This window comes from Diadema setosum, chromosome 14, assembly GCF_964275005.1.
Source record: "Diadema setosum chromosome 14, eeDiaSeto1, whole genome shotgun sequence".
Lineage (NCBI taxonomy): Eukaryota > Metazoa > Echinodermata > Echinoidea > Diadematoida > Diadematidae > Diadema > Diadema setosum.
The window spans coordinates 14,611,601-14,631,888 of record NC_092698.1 but is presented as its reverse complement, the minus strand read 5'-3'; the positions used below and the strand labels follow the sequence as shown (position 1 = coordinate 14,631,888).

The window sequence follows — 20,288 nt, the reverse complement described above, 5'->3', positions numbered from 1 at the left end:
TGTGTACTTTTTCATGCTAGTTTCATGTTGTGCAAAATATATACAAATTGCCACTTTTACAGTAGTGCAAAAGTGCATGCTGAAAGTGGTGTTTGGCTCTTTGCAGAGAAGCTGTTAAAAGTACAACTACTCAGCAGCCTTAATCTCTACTCGTGGTGATCCCTACATTTTGCTGCAGGTAATATCTACATGGATTCGGTTCACCCTCTGCTAGCTGATGGAGAGGAGCCAGTGGATGGTGCGTGTGATAACCGACGTTCTCTCTCAGAGGAGCAGGTCCAGCGACTCAGCCGGATATCTGGAGACCTAGCTTTTTTTGTCAAGGTCCCCAATGCCATGGCAGCCAACAAGGTTCCCAACCCAAACGTCTTCAACGAGATTCCAGGCAGCAAGGATAAATTCAGTGATGTTGCTGGTTCAGATGTGGCAAAGCCAAACAACAATGACCCTGATGCGATCTGCAAGCCTGGCTCCAGCGCAGCTGGACAGGATGACTGTGGCAGCAGCAAAAAGGGGTGTGGGGGAGGAGATGGGGACGGGGAGGATATGCTCGGAGCGTGTGGTGGGATAGATTCTAAGCTGGGACCAGGTGCCACGTCAACGCCAATCAGACCAAAGAGCGCCGACGGTCGCGTCTATGAGGAGGTCATCCACCCGAACCTCGGAGCCCGCGACCCGACGGAAATCCGCAACCCCCGCATGAGCGGCGAGTACTACTTGCTGGAGCCGACTTCCGCTTGGGGTGGTAGCGGTCACTCCAGTGAGGTTGAGACAGACCTCAGCAAAGCATTCCAGGAGGACAGATTGAGTCAGGGGACGAACCCAAGGGTGAGTGCTGACAGTGGCATTGAACAAGCAGCCGCCCCAATTCTCTCGCCCCACTACGAGCAGCTGGAGAGACCCTTTGACCTGGTGCAGCAGCGGTCGCCGACGCAGTCAAAGTCAGAGCGCAGCGATGATGAACGGGACTCCGGTGTGTACGCCCATCTTTCTCGTGGACAGTCGGGAAAGGGATACAACAGGCTGGAGTTTAGTCCACGGAGGCAAAGGAAGGCTCACGACATGGATGTATACAGTGATAACCCATATGGACGGCTTCAAGGAAGCAGGAGTGATGACAGTCAAAGTGATTGAATAAATCACACACCACTGATAATGAGTGATTAAAAAATGCCTTAAATGTCTTTTATATTCTCTTATTTTATCTTATTTAAGAAACAATGAAGTTCACGTTAGAACTGAATACATTGGTGATGGTGTCATTTTTTTCCATTGTTTGAGCTTGTCTGCTGTAAAAAATCTTGTGTACTTGTGTTTTCAAAATCAAGTTTTATCAAGCTGTAGAAAAATTGCATATATAGAAAAGATGCTGTATTTTGCTGGGATTCACATCTCATTCAAGACAATGTCTGTCAGTGTATATGTTGTTGTCACCTTGCTTCTCCGCAAAGACGTGTTCTTGTACTGAAACTAGCATGTAAAGATGTATGTAGATTGACACTACCTTATTATTGGTTCCCTGCGTATGTAGTGAAAAGAAATAAACTCACATCAAAACTTGTCCTTGTTATTCACAGTGGTTGCAAACAAAGACATTGTATGTGTTTGTGTTAAGGTAATATTTTGACAGATACAATTTGTGCATCTGTACAATACCAAATAGTATTGCTGGAAAATGATGCTGTATTATATTTCATAGATTTTTTTATAGAACTTGCATTAAAAAACAGTCATCCATAATTGGTGCTAGTAGCTTGTTAAATTATGGTCTTTAGCAGGGTAGGTTTGTTTTTGTTCTTTTTTGTTTTTTAAATGCTAAATGGTCCATCATGTTTCAATTCCATTTGAATGAGTGTGCTCATTTTGCGATCAGTCCCTTGCAATGAATTTGGATGGTTTATGTAAGAATACATTTCAGTTTCAAAAGCTCTTGAGGAGAGGTAAGAATGTAATAAGTGTGTTAATGATCAGTAAATCTATCAATGCAAATTCATCAAATTAAGCAACTCTTCCACCCTGAAACTTTTCTGGCTTTTCCTCTTTCCATTTGATTTACATATTGAACCCATCCACAGAAATGATTTTTTTTTTTTATTTATTATTATTATTATTTTTTTTTTTTTTTTTTGGGGGGGGGGGGGTTCTCTCTCTCTTGTTATTTCTTTGTGGAATGTAAATCCATGTCCAAAGCCTGCCTTTCCAACCTAGGAATTGCTTTGATACATGAGAATTTTCTTTTTTTTAATATAAAATGATTGATTGTGTTTGAAACCAATGACTTGTACTTTAGAACAGTGTTTGGTATATCTGTCAGAATGGAAGTCAACTTAGGTCAAGTGAATGGGAAAAAAAAAATAATTACCAGACGTGCCTGAAACGTGTATCAAAGTTAACTCTATAAGATTTAAGCATTGTAGGATTTTTTTTTGTGTGTGTGTGTGTGTGTGTGTGCTCATCTGAGCATAAATGTGAACATACATTGTCTTCCTTTATTACCTGTGTTGAGGTAGTACTTTGTTTCTCATGAGTTGTAGAGTGATGTGTGTTTTGCATTAAACGATACGTCCACACAGTTTCTGTAGTCAAAGGATAGGTGGAAATGTCATGGATTTTTTCTTCTTCTTTTTTTTTTTTTTTTTGGGGGGGGGGGTGGTCATTACAAAACTTAAAGGTTTGGCTAATTAAAAAGAAAAAGACAAAAAATATATGTGTGGCCAATTGTGAGCCCAAAGATAGCTTACCTTGTTTCCATTTTGTAATTTTTGTTGCTGTTATGATGTTCATATAATTTATTTCTACAAATTTACATGACCTTGCTTAAAAACAAACAAAACGAATACTTTAAAGTCACAGAAAAGTCAAGAAATATATTTTTGTAGAAGATGGTGGAACCCAACATTCACTAATGGGACTTCATTACATACTTGCTTCAGTACATTCATGGCCTGCCAAGGTTGAAATCTCTTCACATAAATAAGTAGATTCTATTGGTAGCTGCTTCAGTTCATATTTGACATGGCAGCATACATAGGAATTTGAAGAATGTAAAAAATTATGTTTTTTTTTTTATATAATGGTGCTCAATTTTATTACAGATTGTATTTGCAAATACTTCTGATCAGTTTGGCCACCATCCAGAAGTTTTACATGAAGCGGTGTCAACTGCTGTCGTTTTTGTTTAAAGAATATTCTCTAGGCCCAAAATAGGGTTTAGACGAACATTGAGTAAGCTGTTTTACTGCAAAGATATTCAGATATTCTTTTCTTTGTGCTTTTTTTTTTGTTTGTAAATTTCGTGCACATGGAAAACATCTGCAATGACTGAAATTTGTCAGAAAAGACATTAAATCAGAACGCTTCTGATTATAGATTTTGTATCCATGAAATTTTATCGTTAGGCACATGGTGCTGTCAATGAGTATGTACTTGGTGATATTTTATTCTGAAAAAAAAAATGTTTGATATGTGTGATATGTGAATATTGAATCAAATCCAGCTATTCATTTGTATTGTTCTCCAGCATTATATAATGATTGCCAGAGAAGGCTAAAGTTTCTTTAAAAAAAAAAAAAAGAAAAGATCTTTCTGATATGCATCAGAGCATTTAGAAGCAGTTTTAGAAACATTTGTAGCTGTTCAAGTGCTGGCTTTGTGACATATTCCACTTTTATTGATGTTTCTAACCCCAATATGAAAACTAGTAGTGGGCTGTTCCCCTCATGCACCTGTGATAAGTGGGCACAGTGATCATTCCATTTTGTTCCATTCCATATCAACAGTAAAATTAGTCTGGGATGCAGTAGTCTATATGAACAATCCAGCACACATGCGCTTGGCAAGGAAAATCTAAGGCAAATGTAAGACAAGCCTTGAAGTCTTCATGGATACCTTTCACAATGGAAAGTGCACAGCTCCTTGATTCAAATTCAGAATGGCTGCTCTATTACCATAGATCTACAAACACCCTTTGATTAGAAGTCTATGTTGATTATTATCTTCTTCTTTTTTTTTTTTTTCCTGTGGGGGGGGGGCGCTACTTGCTAGGGTTCCCATTTTTCATAAAGGAAGCCAAAGGAGACATTTGAAATGTATTTTTCATATCCATTATGACCAAATTTTTATCCATATGACCAAATTTTATTAATTCAACAAAGTAAACAACATTCCTCTGAAAGGAATTACCGAAATGGTCCTTCCTTGAAATTCATGCACAGTGTGAAATTAGGCCGTTGAAATTTTCTCGTCTTAGTCTTCTGCAATGAGTGGCTTACTTTGCTGTTTTCAAGTGTTTTGCCTATTCTCACAATAGAGGTCATCTGTGACAACTATGAGCTTGTTACAGACTTGCCTAACATAGCAACAACTAGAACTACAGGACTTCCATGGGTGACCAAACATCTACTCACAAAGACTTGTCAAAATGTACCATCCAGCAATTGTTAACATTAGTGACATTTATCTTTTATAGTGTTACCTCAAATACTTGTCACTCATGCTTTTCTGTTACAATATGTGTTTTTGATTGATCATGGGAGACATAACCCATATATCATCGACTGAGAGCTAGAAGAGCATTATCACAATTTTGGGGCATATTGAGTAAGTGGTATCATGTTGTATTTAAAGCTCAATCTCCTTTACATTATGGTGTCAATTTTGAATTATTTTCATTTTCAGTAAAATGTTAAAAATCAAAACCACAAAGATGCTATTGTAGCCGATGTTTGGAACAATGCATCTACCTGCTTTTGATTAAATAGACTTTTTATTGTTTAAGTTTTATTTATGCTAAAATCTTGGATTGCGATAGGGCCCTTCTGGTTCTCAGCTGACGATATTGCTTTTCATCATAGTTTTCACCTGATTCCAAGACCATGAAGTTCTCATGCATGGAATGCTCCCTCACTTTTCACCCCAAAAGTATAGGTGATCAGTGATGGGTGATTGCAGTTAAAGAATAGTTGGTACTGTTTTCTTTGAGGAACATCATTCTGTGAAATGATGAGTTGCTGTATCATTTGACTGGCTGGAGTTCAAAAGTTTGTTCTCTCTGTGATTTTCATTCGTTACACACAAATATTTTACTTGATATTGGTGCTGAAAGTTTCAATAATTTTGCTTTTGTAATTGTGCATATTCTATCAAAAGCAAATCTAAATATTTTGTCTTAAGAGTTACTGCTTAAATTCTTAATGTGCGTAGTGATGCAAGAGTAGCTCAAAGTCTTTTGTGTATGTGTTCACAGTGTTGTGAAAGTAAACTAGCTGTTATACAATGCGGAGTAGTGATTTGGTGAAACAATTCTACTTGTACAGGCAGTCAGCTGGGGCAGTTAAGATTCGTGCACCAGTATTTCATCGACTGGTGCTGTGAAAAAAGTCGTGATATCTTTAAGTTCTGATATATGTACTAGGTATCTTTGTAACCAGCCACAAACGTGTTTGGGTTGCTGGTGCGGTTAGTATCTTTGCTGTGTATGTTGGTGAAGAGATGAGGCAGAAGGCCTTTGTGACATCCATTGTTTAGCAGAAGTGTTTAAAAATGAAATCTTGACACATTAATAATTTTACCGCTGCAGGACCGTTAGGGAACTATGGCACATAATGGCACTAAAACCTGTGCACAAGGATTACCCAAGAATGTGTAGATGTTGGTGAAGAACATGGGGATTCTTTCAGAGAATAGAGAAGGGGGTGCGTAATAGGAACTGGTCATTTGCAGAGATGTTGTTTTCAACATATGCCATGATATGTACTGAAGAGTAAACTTAGTGCTATGTAAACTTGACCAAATCTTTTTGTGACTATGTAGACAGCCTGATATGAAGCAATAATCAATGCATACCTCAAGACAGTAGGAACATTCAAACATATTTCATTTACACGGCGGGGTTTGTTTTATACTGACCAAAGGGTTACAGTATGTCAGACACATTTTCTAATGTCTGTATTGTAAGGTCTTTAATTCGTATTTAGAAAGCCAAACGAGATATGTTCTAAACAATAATTTTAGCTGTAATTTACTGTCTTTTCATTCTAAAGTTCTTTTGCCAGTGGTGTCTGGAACAAAACAAAGCATTTTCATCTTGAAATAGGCAGACTTTGGGAAGGATTTAGAAGGAAAATTTAGGTTGTGCAAGATTTTTAGATAAAGTCTTGAGTTGCTATGAAGCTGCGGTGGCCAAAGGTTGTACATCCTGTACAGTAGTACTTACATTGTGAGACCCGACTGCTTCAAGGGGGTTATCTATTTCCTTGCATGCTATGTTAATGGGGAGACAAGGGCCCAGTCACATACCACAGAAGACTGTACATCTGTACAAGTTCCTTTTCCCTTGCCATTTGTGCAGAATATATGTTACAAGAGTATAGTTCTATAATGCTGTATGTCATCAAGATTTTGAACTGTGTAGAGCTGTATCTTGTGGAGATACTTCATTTGTGCAAGTATTATAGTATTAATGAGTTGATCTTTTTTTTTCAATAGATACCTTGTAACTTAACAGCACATTGATTCTCTTATTTTAACTTATACAATCCATATTTATGTGGAGTTATGTACGAGACCAAATGGCATAATTGTGCCGAGGTGGTGTGTTATACCCTTGATTTATACTTACTTGCTAACACTTATTTGTTGTTCTCCTGCATTTTTTATTTGTTGCATCATATGTTATGCATTGCTGTATTGGCAAAAGACAAAGCAAAATGTGCCTTGATAATGTATTTTGTCATTTTATTGAATATTTGCATTTTTGAACAACTGTATATGTTTATAGCTCGCGAGATGAACCAAGTATTCTCAAATGTGTTTTTGAGAAATTAAAAGGAAAAGACAATAATACTTTTGTCATGATTATCTTGTTCATTGTCTCTTTTTGTATATTGTAGGCCTACTGTCAAGTCTATTGATTTGCGTGAACTTTGTATGCAAAAATATATATATATATATTTTTAAGGGGTTCATGCTTTTTTTTTTCCAGAGGTGAATCTAATTGAATACCAGAAATAGCAATCGTGTCTCTTTCATTATATAGAAATTATCCAATAGTGACAGTGTGAATATGTGTAGCTTTTCTTGGATATAATCCATTGGGACATACAAATCCTTTTTTTTTTCCTTCTTTGGCAATTGCAACCCTGGTGTCAACTGCATAGTATATATGACCTTTAAACTGTAGCCTATGTAAAAAGAGGAAATTACACTTAATATTATATATTTTTTTTCTCTTGTAATCAACTTGTCTCATGAAGGATGTCTTTTATTTATGTTAATGTAATTCATGAAGTGAGTGTCTGATTTAGCTCATATTTAGCTCCTTTTTTTGGCAATTGCAACCCTGCTGTCAACTGCATAGTATATATAACCTTCCAACTGTAGCCTATGTAAAAAGGAAATTACACTGAATTTACTAAATTCCAGATATGAGGCAGCAGAAAATGCCAATTTGCTTGGCACAGAGAGATAAGAAGTTGTAAACATCAATTTCCTCAAACATCACACAGCAGTTTCCTCTTTCATTTTGTGTGACAATACCCTCTTGAAGTAAAAAGAAAAACCTACTGTAAGGGATGGTACACATACAGCTTTTGTTGAGATGACGATTCAGGTTTTGAATTTTTGCAAGATGATTAGAAATCACCACTTATATGAGATATCAAAGAGCATATTATTCTAAGATAAATGAAAGGTTGATTTGATGAAAATCAGTTTCGAAATGGCTGGGATATCCAAAAACAAATAAACTAATGAAAGGTGGGACCTACCTTTTATTGGGACCACTCTGTTTTACTCTGTTTTTGGATATCTCAACCATTTCCAAACCAATTGTCGTCAAATAAACTTTGATTTCCTCTAGGAATTGTACGCTCTTTAATATTTCATAGGGGTTTTCTACTTGTCACACAAAATCTGAATCCCCAATCTCTACCAAAACTACAGAGATGTATACCATCCCGCTAACCTCAGATAAAGGTACCTGTATTGAATACATTTAAGTGAGTATCATGGGCTTGGGACTAGGTCTGGTGGCAAAACTGATAGAGTGTACTTCCATTATAACGGATACGGTTAGAACAAAATTCCGCTTACAATGAAGTAAACATTTGTGCTGCAACATTATCCAGTCTAATGTTTTTATTGTTTATTTGTTCGACTATAACGAAATTTCGATATAACTAAAGAAGACTGCCGGTCCAGTGGACTTTGCTATAACAGGAGTCCACTGTTACTAGTGAACAAATGTCTTCCATAGTGGAGAGTTCCCTTTAAACGTTTGATTTACAAGCCAGTCTGTATGTTTGCAGCTTCGAAGAAGAGTGAGCTTGGCTTCAACTCTTCCAAAATAATGGGTTTATGTCTGAACTCTCGTGATGCCCGGTACAGAGGAGAGCCGCTTGAGGGACTCAGGGAGATAATGTTGTTGTTGTGTTCATTCCTGTAATAGAGGTCAATGAAGACCAATTCTGTCTGTCACTCTTTGAGTGGTCTACCATGTGGAGATGACACAAGGACACTATTGATGCCAAGGCCGAACTGGATTTGGAAAGTGGGCTCGGGCTCACATTAGAAAACTTAAATGAAAGAGAGAAGAGAACAGGAAAGGTAATGTGTTCAGAGTCCCTATAGAAGATGAATGTTCCAGGGAATGTGTCATAGAAAGTGTAGTTGGCCAAAATGTCTATAAATATATTTGGACCCCTAACAGCAACAAGCACTTGATAATTTAAATGTGTTTTATATGGGAATCTGTACACTCATTCTGCTCGAGTCATACACTCACTTTTTGTGACGCCTTCTACATGAAAACTTGCATCTTTCCATGAAATGATTCAAGGCACAGAAAAAAGAAAGAGAATCACCCGAGGCGAAAAGATGTACACATACACACACACAAACATTTTTGTTCTTCATCTTCTGTAAAACAAGGAATGTTGGCACGCATCACGCGAAAGTTCTTGTCTACGCTATATGTGATGAATGCCGGTGACAATTTGCGAAAGTTTCCTTCCGCGAAAAAGGCCATTGGCTTCAATGCATGAAAATTTCACACTGCAAAAACATCTTGCTTTACATTACCTCATACACAGCTCGCCATCAAAGCACATGGAAACAGGGGGTGCATGCAGTGTGAAGAGAAGATCATGTCAATAGGGGGCGCTCTTAATAGTGTAGATGAGATTTACCTCTGAGCTGCTCGCAGATGGGGAGAATTTTTCTGACACAGGGCTGTATCCTTTCTCGTGTGGAACAGGACATCTACCCCAATAAATATGTGCAGGCATGTTAATGCACTTGCACATGATATGTATACTTGCATATAAAGTTCTGCTAGTGTGCCTGCGCCCCATTTTACAAAACATAAAATCGATTTTAAATTTCCTTACCACACAGGCTGCCATAGACTTACAGTTGAAATCAACTATATAATAAATTTTAATAACTCTTCATAAAACAGGGCCCTGTATGTGTGTGACATTCAAAATTATGATAAACTGTAGTGATAAAACAGATGGGTAATATGCATAGACTGCACAATGTGCACTACAGTTGAACCTCTCGTATCCGGACAAGTCGGGACCGGGGCTCATCCGGATAAGGGATTTGGCCGGATACGGGAGACTCAATGCTTTATACATGTACATACCGTATAATAGAGCTCTATGGTACATACACATACACATGTACTGATGTAGCCCATTGTAGTACCACATGTAGTAATGTGTATACTGCGACCTTTTCATTGTTACACTCAGTAACAGACCCCAAAATAGAGGTTCGTGTTTGCAAGCGGAAATCATTTTCTTTTATAAATTCTTGGGATGATTTACCTAAATAATTATTAAGAAATGTATCAAGTATATGTAATTCATGTGTGTTTCCTCCCGTAATTATTAAAAAAAGATAAAAAAATCACGGCGAGATTGCGTCCGGATAATAGAGAGATCCGGATAAAGGGAGGCCGGATAATAGAGGTTCAACTGTATTTGAATACATGTGCAGCACATGAAACATTGTCATCACCAACTCACCTAATGTATTCCCCCCTGTATTATTTTCCTGTGCTCTGTGTCTGATATCCTTTTTTTTTTTCCCTACCTTGAGAAGGGCCACTTTTATTTTCCTATGCATACATCAAAGTAAAGATAGTGTTAATTCCTAATATCACAGTGTTTACTCTCTAACTTATTGAGATACACACTTGCTGCTTTCATTGCACATCTTTACAATCAGGTGCAGACAGCATTGTCAATACACCTGTGTAAGTTTCCTCTGAATATCAGCTCTGATTACCACCAATGGCACCTGTGAAAGACACTTGAACTTTACCACACAACGTCATAAAAGCATAAAGCAATCTGTATCCACACGTAGAAAAGACTACAAGGTGTGCATGATCTGCTATATGCAATGTCTTCGTGTTTATTAATAGAAAATATATTTCAATATATTGCCATTCAATACAAAAATTTAACCACAAACAAATTAGCAATAATTACATTTCATGCTAAACACAAGTTCAGTAAAGGTTTCATCAATCACATAGCATAAATACTGTTTCTCAGTGCACTTCTTGATTTTGTCCATGTTCTACAACATCTGCTGTTGTTAACATGAAAACTGAGGTAATATGCAAAACCATATATCAACGGCCATACAGCCATTATAAGCATACACCTTCAAGAGTTACAAATAGATTGTGTATCTAAATACCCTTATACATTACTAACTCTTGCTTTCAAAAATTTGTGATACTAAAAATAATGCATCCATCACTCTGATATTAATGGGTTATGTGTATTCAACAATGATGACAATGATATAATTTGAAAAAGATAATATGAGAAAATAAAAAGGGACAATGGTGGACATATTTGGGCAGTCATTCAGAAATTGCACTTGGCTTCACATTTGTAGTATATATACAACATCAACATTTTTAGCATGAATCACACCACAAATAATGAACATCTGACCACACAATACTCTATTGATGCCCTCCTTCCAAAAACAAAACAATAGATACTGTAGTGGAGTATCTATTGTTTTGTTACATAAGAAATCATGTATATTACAAAACCCTCCAATAACAAGGCGATTTTGCAGCTTTTGTACCGTAAGGTGAGATACCTCACATAACACAGTGACTGTCATGATTTTAGATCCTTGTTATATCAAGGTTCCCCTGCAGAGATGTGAAGTATAAAGCACCAGAAATTAGTGGACCTCTTGACCCAAAGCTTAATATATTGTCATTCCTCAAATGACTGCTACTAGATAATAATACAGAATAATATGAAAAAGACATAAGGTGTGTTACTTTCTGACAACAGCGTGTCCTAAAGTTCTTTACCGAGGCAATTTTACAAACAAAACATCACACATGCTTGCTGCAATTAGACACAGATCATCCCATCACAACTTTTCCAATACCTCTGACCACAAATCTCAAAAAAAAAAAAAAAAAAAAAAAGAAGAAAAAGTATATGCTGTCTTTTCTTTAAAAATTTGGCAAAAACAATGTTCAACATGCCGGTATTATTTTTCAATGCATACTGTCTATTAATAGACACAGAAAATAATTATGAATCCAGAACCATGACATGCAAGTTTGGGATTTCACTGCTATTTAATAAGTGGAAATATTGACAGATAATTTTCTCCAACAGGTAATACTCACTCTTCTCCACTGATAAAAGAACCAAGTATTGCCAAATTTCGTACACTGCTTTAATGAAATACCATGACCATTTTAAAGGTCCTGTTTACCTTTGGAAGCAGTGATTTTAAAAATGTTCAAGATATCAGATTTTATGCATATGTGCATATAACATCTTACTATATATTTTTTTTGCAATAAAGCCTGAAATATAAGGAGATATCTGTATTTTTCTCAATAAACCGTAACTGTAGACGGATTAGTCTGGGAGCATTCTTATTATAACTATTGTTCACATTTTGTATATTTAACATAACATCGATTATACGGATTCAAATATTTACAGTGGTTGTTTCTATCCCTAACTCACATTTCAGAACTATTCTAAAGCACAAATGCTGGGTTTTGTTTCATCTGCAAATGGTAAATTATGCCTTTAATGTTAAGCAAGGACGACAGCAGCAAGTTTTTTTAATGATGGTAAACACATACAAAGTGTTGTAACATTTTAACCCACAACAGAATCATCTCACATATGTAGGTGTCACACCCAATACGACACTGCCATGACCGCCACATCAACATAAAAAATCTGTTATATCCATCAATTAGATAAATGATAACTGGTGCAGAAGGAACAAATAAAGTTTGCGTCACGTGGGTTTGACATGCTACCGAGGGAGGTTGTAAGTCCAGACATAAGGTTGTGAAACTTGTCCCCTCTTTGAAATAACATGTCAAAACAGAAGGTTTTCACATTTTCAGTATATTCACAACAACAAGAATGATCTAAAGGATAAGTAATGTGAGAAGGCATAAACCTTCTATCTCGAATTCTGTGGAAGCCACTATCATAGAATCATAACTCCTCAGCAACACACAGCACAAGTTGAAGCCTTGAGTACCGAGCATACCCAATCTTCTATTGTTACAAGTATATATTCCCAACAACAAAGATAATCTTCTGTTGTGAAACTTGTCACTCCCTGAAATACTGTGGCATGTCAAAACTGAAAGTTGTAACATTTAGTATATATCCATGACAACAAAAATGATTTAGAGTATAATGTACAAGGTGGACTTGTCCTTTAATATCCAATTTTCTGTGGAAGCCACTACAGGCGACTACCACTATAATGGAATTGTCAGGACCGGCATTTTCCTTTTGTTATATCAAAATGTCATTATAGCCGAACAATATAGTATATCAGGATATATAAACAGTAATTTTTGGATCTGACTTTTCACTTCATTGAAATAAGAGTTTTGTTTAACCGTGTTATGGCGGGAGTGTATCATGACATAGAATCACAACACCTCAGCACACACAAGTTTTGGCCTCTGTGTGCCGAGTGTGTATCCACTCTTATCAAACAAAGCTACCCTACACCACATATTTGTGCATGTCATAAATTGACAGTCAGTCAGTCCTTACCACTGTAGAGAATACGCACATTAATCTAACTGATAGTGCTAAATATGTCATTATTTAACCATCTGGTGTTTATCCCACACATGAAGCTCACATGATTTCTTTTTTTTTTCCAAAGGAAGAACTTCATGGAAATGCCTGCCTATGGGCAAATGGAATAAACAGTCCACTATCATGTGATCGAGCTAACCCACTGCAGATTGGTACTTGACTGACTCATAAACTATCAACCAATGGTGCCAGTCGTATTCAACACAGACTTTGATGACAAATGCTCTGCGTAGCCAATAGAGTGCAGATGTACCAGTCATCTCCTGAGCTGTACCGAGAATCCACTCTAAAAAACGAGACATAGCTACATGCTACTTATCAGATGGACGAAGCTGGGGTGGAAGTACTGAGCTGTGAGAATGCATAACTCCATCTTGAATTTTGCTGTGGAAGCCACTATCACAGAATCACTGCCCCTCATCAACACAAAGCACAAGTTTAGGCCTTGAGTGCTGAGTATGACCTGTACCTAATCTTCTATTGTTACAAGTATACATTCCCAACAACAAAGATAGTCTTCTGTTGTGAAACTTGTGCCCTTGAGTCCCTGAAATAACATGCCAAAACCTGAAGGTTGTAACATTCAGGATGTTCACTATAACAAAAATGATCAAGAGGATTAGTACTGTGAGTATGTATACCTCTATCTTTAAAAGTTTTCTGTGGAAGCCCTTTCAACAAATCACTACCCCTCATCATGATCAAACACAGCATGAGTTTTGGCCTTGTGCGCCCAATGTACCCAATCTTATCACTGTACACGCCATATGTTTGGCGAGTCTAATTTCTCACCGTCCAGGCCTCCCGACAATTTTGTGAATGGTTAAATTTCGGATGGTGGAGTAAAGCAACGGACAGAAAATTGGGAAGTGTGCCCCTCCATTTATGCAGTGGGCACCCCAAGACTTAGGCTTACTGAACTGTATTATCATGTACCTTGTTACTGTACCATGTACAAGAACATGAAAGCGTGCACGTCTCATTCATGTTGGGATCAGTATTTCTGCGCGCATCTTCTCTTTGGACAGCTTGAATGCCATGAGTTGACACTCCACATATTTCAGTTAAAAGTCATTTGCATTACATCAAATGTCATGCAGCAAAAAGAGTGAGTGTATAAGATCATTCACACATAATATCATTGGCCATCACATAATGGATAGCTGTAAATTTGTCTCTTCCCCTTTAGAAGAAACCTTTTTTCCTCTTGGTTTTCTTCAATCTAAAAATCTCATGTGACGAAAGACAATTTATCATTAGCACAGTACCTCATATTTGGGTTAATATAAAGTAAGAAATGGTTGAACACAAGATGGATATCTGAATATAGACTTGAAAATGCATCCTCTGGACAGAGGAAGAATTTATTGGAAGTAAGTATTGCATATGTACAAAAAATGACTTGGCAATGTACTGAGTATGCTTCACACAGCAAATCATACCAGGCACATGAGAGCATGGCAGGGTTGATGTGTAATCGTCGATGCTTTCTTCACATCCTTTCTATTACTTCTCTCTGCCGCGACTCTGCCCGCTGCTGCTCCAAATCACCTGGGCTCCATCATCTCTTGCTCTGCACAACCAGGCCGAGTTTGATGAGGGAGGAGATGGTGCCAAAGAGCCCAATCCAGCGGTTTGGCAGCTTGTTGGCCCACAGGAAGCCCTCCGGCATCCAGTTGACAGCGTTGCAGAGGTCGCTGGCATCGGCCAGTATCCTCAGGAGGACCGCGGTCTGCTGCTTGGCCAGCTGCACAGCTTCCCGACTATGGCCACCATGAGAGCTGCACAGGTTTAAAAAAAGTAAAATAAAATGAATAAAATCCCACTTGATCAGTGGGAATCAGTGGGAATGCTGCTGGATGATTGTTCCAATCCTTGTGGGATTCATTTAAGAGTACATTATGTATCTATTGTTGTGTGAAAATTATTTCCTACAGGATGGTCTTGTATTCACGTAATGTGCACTTCAAAGTTTCCAGGTTAGCATGCCTGTACAGTGACAAGGCGATCGTTAACAATCGCCCCGACACTGTTTTCATTTGTGTTCGTTTGTGTGACAGGAGTCAGCAAGCCCCCTAGAGGCAAGTATTACAATTTATCTACTAGTGACAATGTAATCACTAGTTTCCAATGATAAAATGCATGGCTTCATGACTTTCCACAATCACGAGAAATCTGACATCAACAATTTGTCAAGTGCTTGACAATGAAATAGTACGTTTTAAGTCAATGTGAGCAAAATGATGATTTCCTCAAATTGAACAGCCTCGAGTGAAATGCACATGTTCCTGGAAAACAAAACATCTGGAGTAATTTGTAGCTACATCAACAAAAGAGAATCAAACAGACAGACTGAGACAGACAGAAAAAGAGCCCTCTTTCTCATTCTCCCTATTCTAACTTCTCACTGGAGAAAGTAGAACAAAATTTAAACTACAAGTCAATCAGGAGTTGTATCCCTCCATCCATATTTGGTCCACTCATTTTCACACTTGTACTCTGCTCACCTTTTCTCTTGTTTGAGACCCATTCTCTTCTGCTCCTGCAGTTCCAGTAGTGTCCCACTTGATCTGAGCATGTAAAAGTGCATGGAAAATATAGAATATTACAACGTAATCAAATAATATAAGTATTACAGAAATTGTTCCACACTTTGCAAGTTATTAATCATCCTACAAATACACTCAAAACCTGTCTATAATTACCATCCATTTCCTAAGGAGATGAAAAGAGTGACTGTGAAATAGATAGGTGGCTGGTATTAACAGGTTCTAGACATTTCATGTAGATGTGTATCACATACATGGACATTTATTATCGTCGTATGCATGTATAAGCACTGCATATAAATAAATTTGTAAGTATGCACATGTTTCTGTATTCAACAAAGCTGTTATTGATTGCATTATTGCACACCAGGAATGGAAACAAGCAAGTTTTTCACAAGTGGATTACAGTGTACTATGGGTGAATGTAGCAGTGACAATCATTGAACTGTTTGCCTTGCATGATTAACACAGCTGTAAAGCTGGAAAACACGCTAAATTATTGGCTGGCTGCAGTTCTGTATGGGCCTGTGCCAAGTACAGAGTTATACAGTTGAAAATCTACCTTGGGATACAAAAATTGGGGGCCCCTACACACAGGATCTTTAAACAAAGCTATCTCTCATTGGGATTTTTTCAGTGGCCGGACACAGCAGGTGGCTACTATAGACAGATGGCCACTAAGGCAGGTTTGACTGTACTGGTATACACAGGATTACTTGATTAACCAAGCATATATGGCATGTGGACCCTAATCTAAACTCCAATTTAAAGACCCAGTAGTATGGGGATACATCAGTGGTCTGATTCACTTCCTGCCCACTGGGATACATTTGAAAACCACGAATAGCACCAGTCAGCAAATTTTTATATGTGCAGTGAAGCTTTCATTCGCTCACTGCTAACAGTCAACTCCAGTCGAAACTCTCTGTCTGTGTGTGTACTTACACAGAGATCAGTGATTAAGCAGTTTACAAAATTTTTTATGTGGATTCTCGAATATATCCAAGCCAGGCCAGCCTTCCTACTCCAGGAATCCCCACGCTACCTGGGGACCATTTCATGAGAGTTGTCAGCACTGACAAGTTGTCAGTCTCTGACAAACACCATGGTAACAGTCAGTGACCAGAGCTTCTCAGCCAATCAAATCCACAGATTTTGCTGATATTGTCAGAGACTCATAACTTGTCAGCGCTGACTAAATTGATGAAACACCCCCCAGGTCTTATGAGGATGAGGGCCCGAGGGCCAGTCTTACTTGATGATTCCTAGGCAGAGGGCCGTTAGCCATGCTGTGACAGAGAGAGTCCACCACCTCCCGGCGGGAATGTCGATGAGCTTGTTGTCTGCAGCCCAGGCGATGTGCTCTATGGGAAAGAACAGCTGGTTGACGATATTCTGCAGAACGCCGATCACTTGCATCAGTGAGCTCCTTTCCTGAACCGCAGAAAATGAAAGTGAAGTTTGATGATAAAAATGAGATCACCTAGGAATATCACAAAATGGAAAACAATGATTGTACCGTATCATCTACTGAGGAAAGGTCCTCAATCAGATCTATACAAAAATTTCATAATTTTTTTAATGGTTATCTCAACAATAACTGGTACGTACGATGTAGCACTCACAGTAACATGGTAAATACACTATGTAGATTTCCTCTTGTATGATGAGGACTTATGATTCTATCTGATGTGTTGATCTGTCCATGTCCATTGTTGCAGCACTACTTAAAACTCAGGTTTCTCATCAAAACAAAATCAAACAAGAAAACAAAATAATTTCTCCCATGCTCCTCTTCTGTTAGCTGTTGCTCACTGCCTGTGAGCTGCATAATGTATCTTTACACTCTAAACTCACATAATCTGTGCTAGCTTTGATGATGTCAATGGCTAGATTTTCGCAATACCTTGTCAACAAATAAAGATTAGGACATTAAAACCACTGGAAAAAAAACCCAACAAAACACTGATTGAATTTTCAATGTGATGGATAAATCAGTAAAATATTGCACATACAAGTAGTAGTATGGTACTCTTATATAGTACGCGTAACACCATCAGAACAGCAACAAAAAAGAACCTCACAGAAATGATCACTCATGTTACGTCCTCACTCGCACTCTGGATACATTGGACCCACAGCAATCCCAAAATACTCTACCTCTCAAACCCTCCATCCCATATCATCCATGGCATCAGGCCTTGTTGATATCAAGAGCCCAGCTCGTGACATCCACAAACAGTACCTGCTACTGCACAGACTAGCCCGAGCAGATGCTGTGCAAAGCACGGCGTCCGTCCTGTCATGATAATTTGTGTACAGCAACAGGTCTGTGTATAGTTAACAATATATAGACCGATGGTATCCATCTCTTCACGATGGGCTTCTTATCTGACATTGGGATATGTATGGATGGTCAGCCCCCCCCCCCCCCCCCCATTTACAGACAGACCTGCTTGTAGTATCACTTTGCTATATGGAACAGAAAATGCCTACCTGCTGAGCCACGTACCACCCCTCTTGTCCCTATGCTTATTGCACCAAACCACATTTGTCTTGTCTTGTCTATAAACGTGCAGTCCCTCATGCATACAGCTGCAGGACTTTAAAATCTCATTTTAGACAAACAAGATTTAAAAGTATCGATATTGGTTGCAGATTTTGTTTCAGCTGGCAGTGTGTTCCAAATTGGGATTGTCTTTGGATAAAGTGAGTGATATGATAACAATCTTTGTTGGTCTGAATAGTGTTGTAATTCAAAGGTTGATTTGACCCGGTTGCTGGTCCACTTCTGGCATTCCTTTTAAGATGATTTATGTTTGACGGAATTAAACAATGGGTTTCTTTATAAATCAGTGAAAGCCTGGCAATCGTTCGTCGTCTTTGAAGAGAGTCCCACTTCAGATCTTGGAGCATGTCTGTGACACTGCTGGTTTTCCTGTAGTCGTTGGTGACAAACCTAGCACTGTAGCAGATCTTCTTTGAACTTTCTCTAGGTTGGTGATGTGGGTGACTTGGTGAGGATCCCAAATGGTACAACAATACTCTAATTTTGGGTGTACAAGGGTTTTATAGGCAAATTTCTTTTGTAGATTTGGTGCAGCTCCAGAGGTTGCGGCGCAGAAGACCAAAGATCATGTTTGCGCTAGAGATTGTCTGATTGATGTCTTGACCAGGTAAGATTATCTGCCAGCTCAATGCCGAGGTAAGGATGATGTTTCACTTCCTGTAGGACAGAGCCATTCAAGGCGTACTTGTGGTGGTGAGGACTCCTCTTGTGGGTTATTATACATTTTGAGCTATCTGCCATTGTGAGTTTAGGCCCTAGACACCATCTAATGCCAGTCTACCATATGACCCTAGGGTCTGACCCTCCCTCAGTCTGCCAATGATGACATGACATCATGATGTCCTCCCTTAGTCTAACTAAATAACTACCAAGTAATTCTATTTTATCTTTAAACTCCACATTAATTATGCCACATTAATTGATTAACTGCTTGAACTTCAAGTTCCACATCTCCAACTCTGCTTCTTGAAATCCCGATCAAAGATATAAACCTAACGTTACATTAGTAAGGGTACTACAGGATCTCGCGCAGGGACTTCATGGTCGCGCATAGCGAAACTGCGTATAGCAAGCAGTATTACGCGTAGGACTAAGCGCAAAATTTGCCGATACGCCCATGGAATAAACATACCTGACATCCGCTAAACATGAGAAGGAAGCAGGCAAGAAATTTTGATATTGAACAAATTTTTCACTAAATTTCCAATTTTTTCGAACAAATTTTACACTAAATTTCCAATTTTTTACCTTGTAAATTTACCTTAGCTTAAAATCTGTTATAAGGATGTTGTAGCCTAGACGTGTCGTCTCGCTTGTTTCGTTCGTAGCCGATAGAATTTGTAATTTGTTCGATTGATCGTTTCATTAATATTCTAGGAAAGCCGAAGCACGTTACAGCCGCAGAGGGGCAGACACTTTCACGCATGAAACTACATAGAGCAGCTGCGCGACCTTTACATACCCCGAGAAATTGAATGACATACATACGGCGACAGCCCACTACACTACTCCGTCATCGTATCATCACTGATCATCAGGAGATTCTGGGAGGGGATTTTTCTGTATTTTCGTGGTATTTATTGAGAAATATCAGGTACGATTGTCGAATAATTTCTATTATAAGAGCATCACAAATGTTCGTGCGCGATATCTAGACCCCTCAACCATAAATTACAAGCCTATGTGCGAACTTCACTCGCCAATCTCCAACATACAATGTACAGTAAATAGAGAGAGGAACAGCAGAAGAAGGTATGTAGTTTTGTATAGATATTTACAAACCTGCCGTCCCCATCCGTATGAAAGAGTATGTGCTAGCATAGGGATGTCATCGAAAAGTCGCAGAATCGTGCGACACAAACTTAATTGGCCAGTGATTGTTGAGAATTTCCGTGCGGTCGAAGGTCTCTTAGAGAGTCCAGCAATGAGTAGAGAGACATAGGAAAGAGTTCTCATGACCTTGTCCCTCTCTGAGTACCCCTGAAGGAACTTGGCTGCAGCAAAGACAGCGTGTTTTGAGGCGGCCAT

At 38.4% G+C, this 20,288-nt stretch overlaps 2 protein-coding genes across 2 annotated transcripts in view; one reads left to right on the top strand and one right to left on the bottom strand.

Moving 5' to 3' along the window:
• LOC140237747 (uncharacterized) overlaps positions 1–1,545 on the top strand; it is a 49,895-nt gene extending 48,350 nt beyond the window's left edge. The window contains exon 7 of the mRNA XM_072317675.1: positions 179–1,545. Coding sequence (XP_072173776.1) covers positions 179–1,134 — 956 coding nt within the window. The 3' untranslated portion in view covers positions 1,135–1,545. The remainder of the gene's footprint in view (positions 1–178) is intronic.
• Positions 1,546–13,634: 12,089 nt separating this feature from the next.
• Positions 13,635–20,288, bottom strand: LOC140237968 (peroxisomal membrane protein 11C-like). The gene is made up of 4 exons (XM_072317899.1): positions 20,043–20,288; positions 16,947–17,125; positions 15,650–15,712; positions 13,635–14,923 (listed from the first exon to the last, which is right to left on the bottom strand). The coding sequence occupies exons 1-4, from the start codon at positions 20,286–20,288 to the stop codon at positions 14,704–14,706; spliced, it is 708 nt and encodes a 235-aa protein (XP_072174000.1). The 3' UTR covers positions 13,635–14,703.

What these genes read in the sequence shown, in the direction of transcription:
- LOC140237968 (XM_072317899.1), bottom strand. Translation starts at nt 20,288, where the DNA reads ATGGCCGCCTCAAAACACGCTGTCTTTGCTGCAGCCAAGTTCCTTCAG. An exon ending in CTCTGCCTAGGAATCATCAA is followed by an intron (nt 15,713 to 16,946) that starts GTAAGACTGGCC and finishes TTACATGCTCAG; the next exon opens with ATCAAGTGGGACACTACTGG. An exon ending in GGTCTCAAACAAGAGAAAAG is followed by an intron (nt 14,924 to 15,649) that starts GTGAGCAGAGTA and finishes AAACCTGTGCAG; the next exon opens with CTCTCATGGTGGCCATAGTC.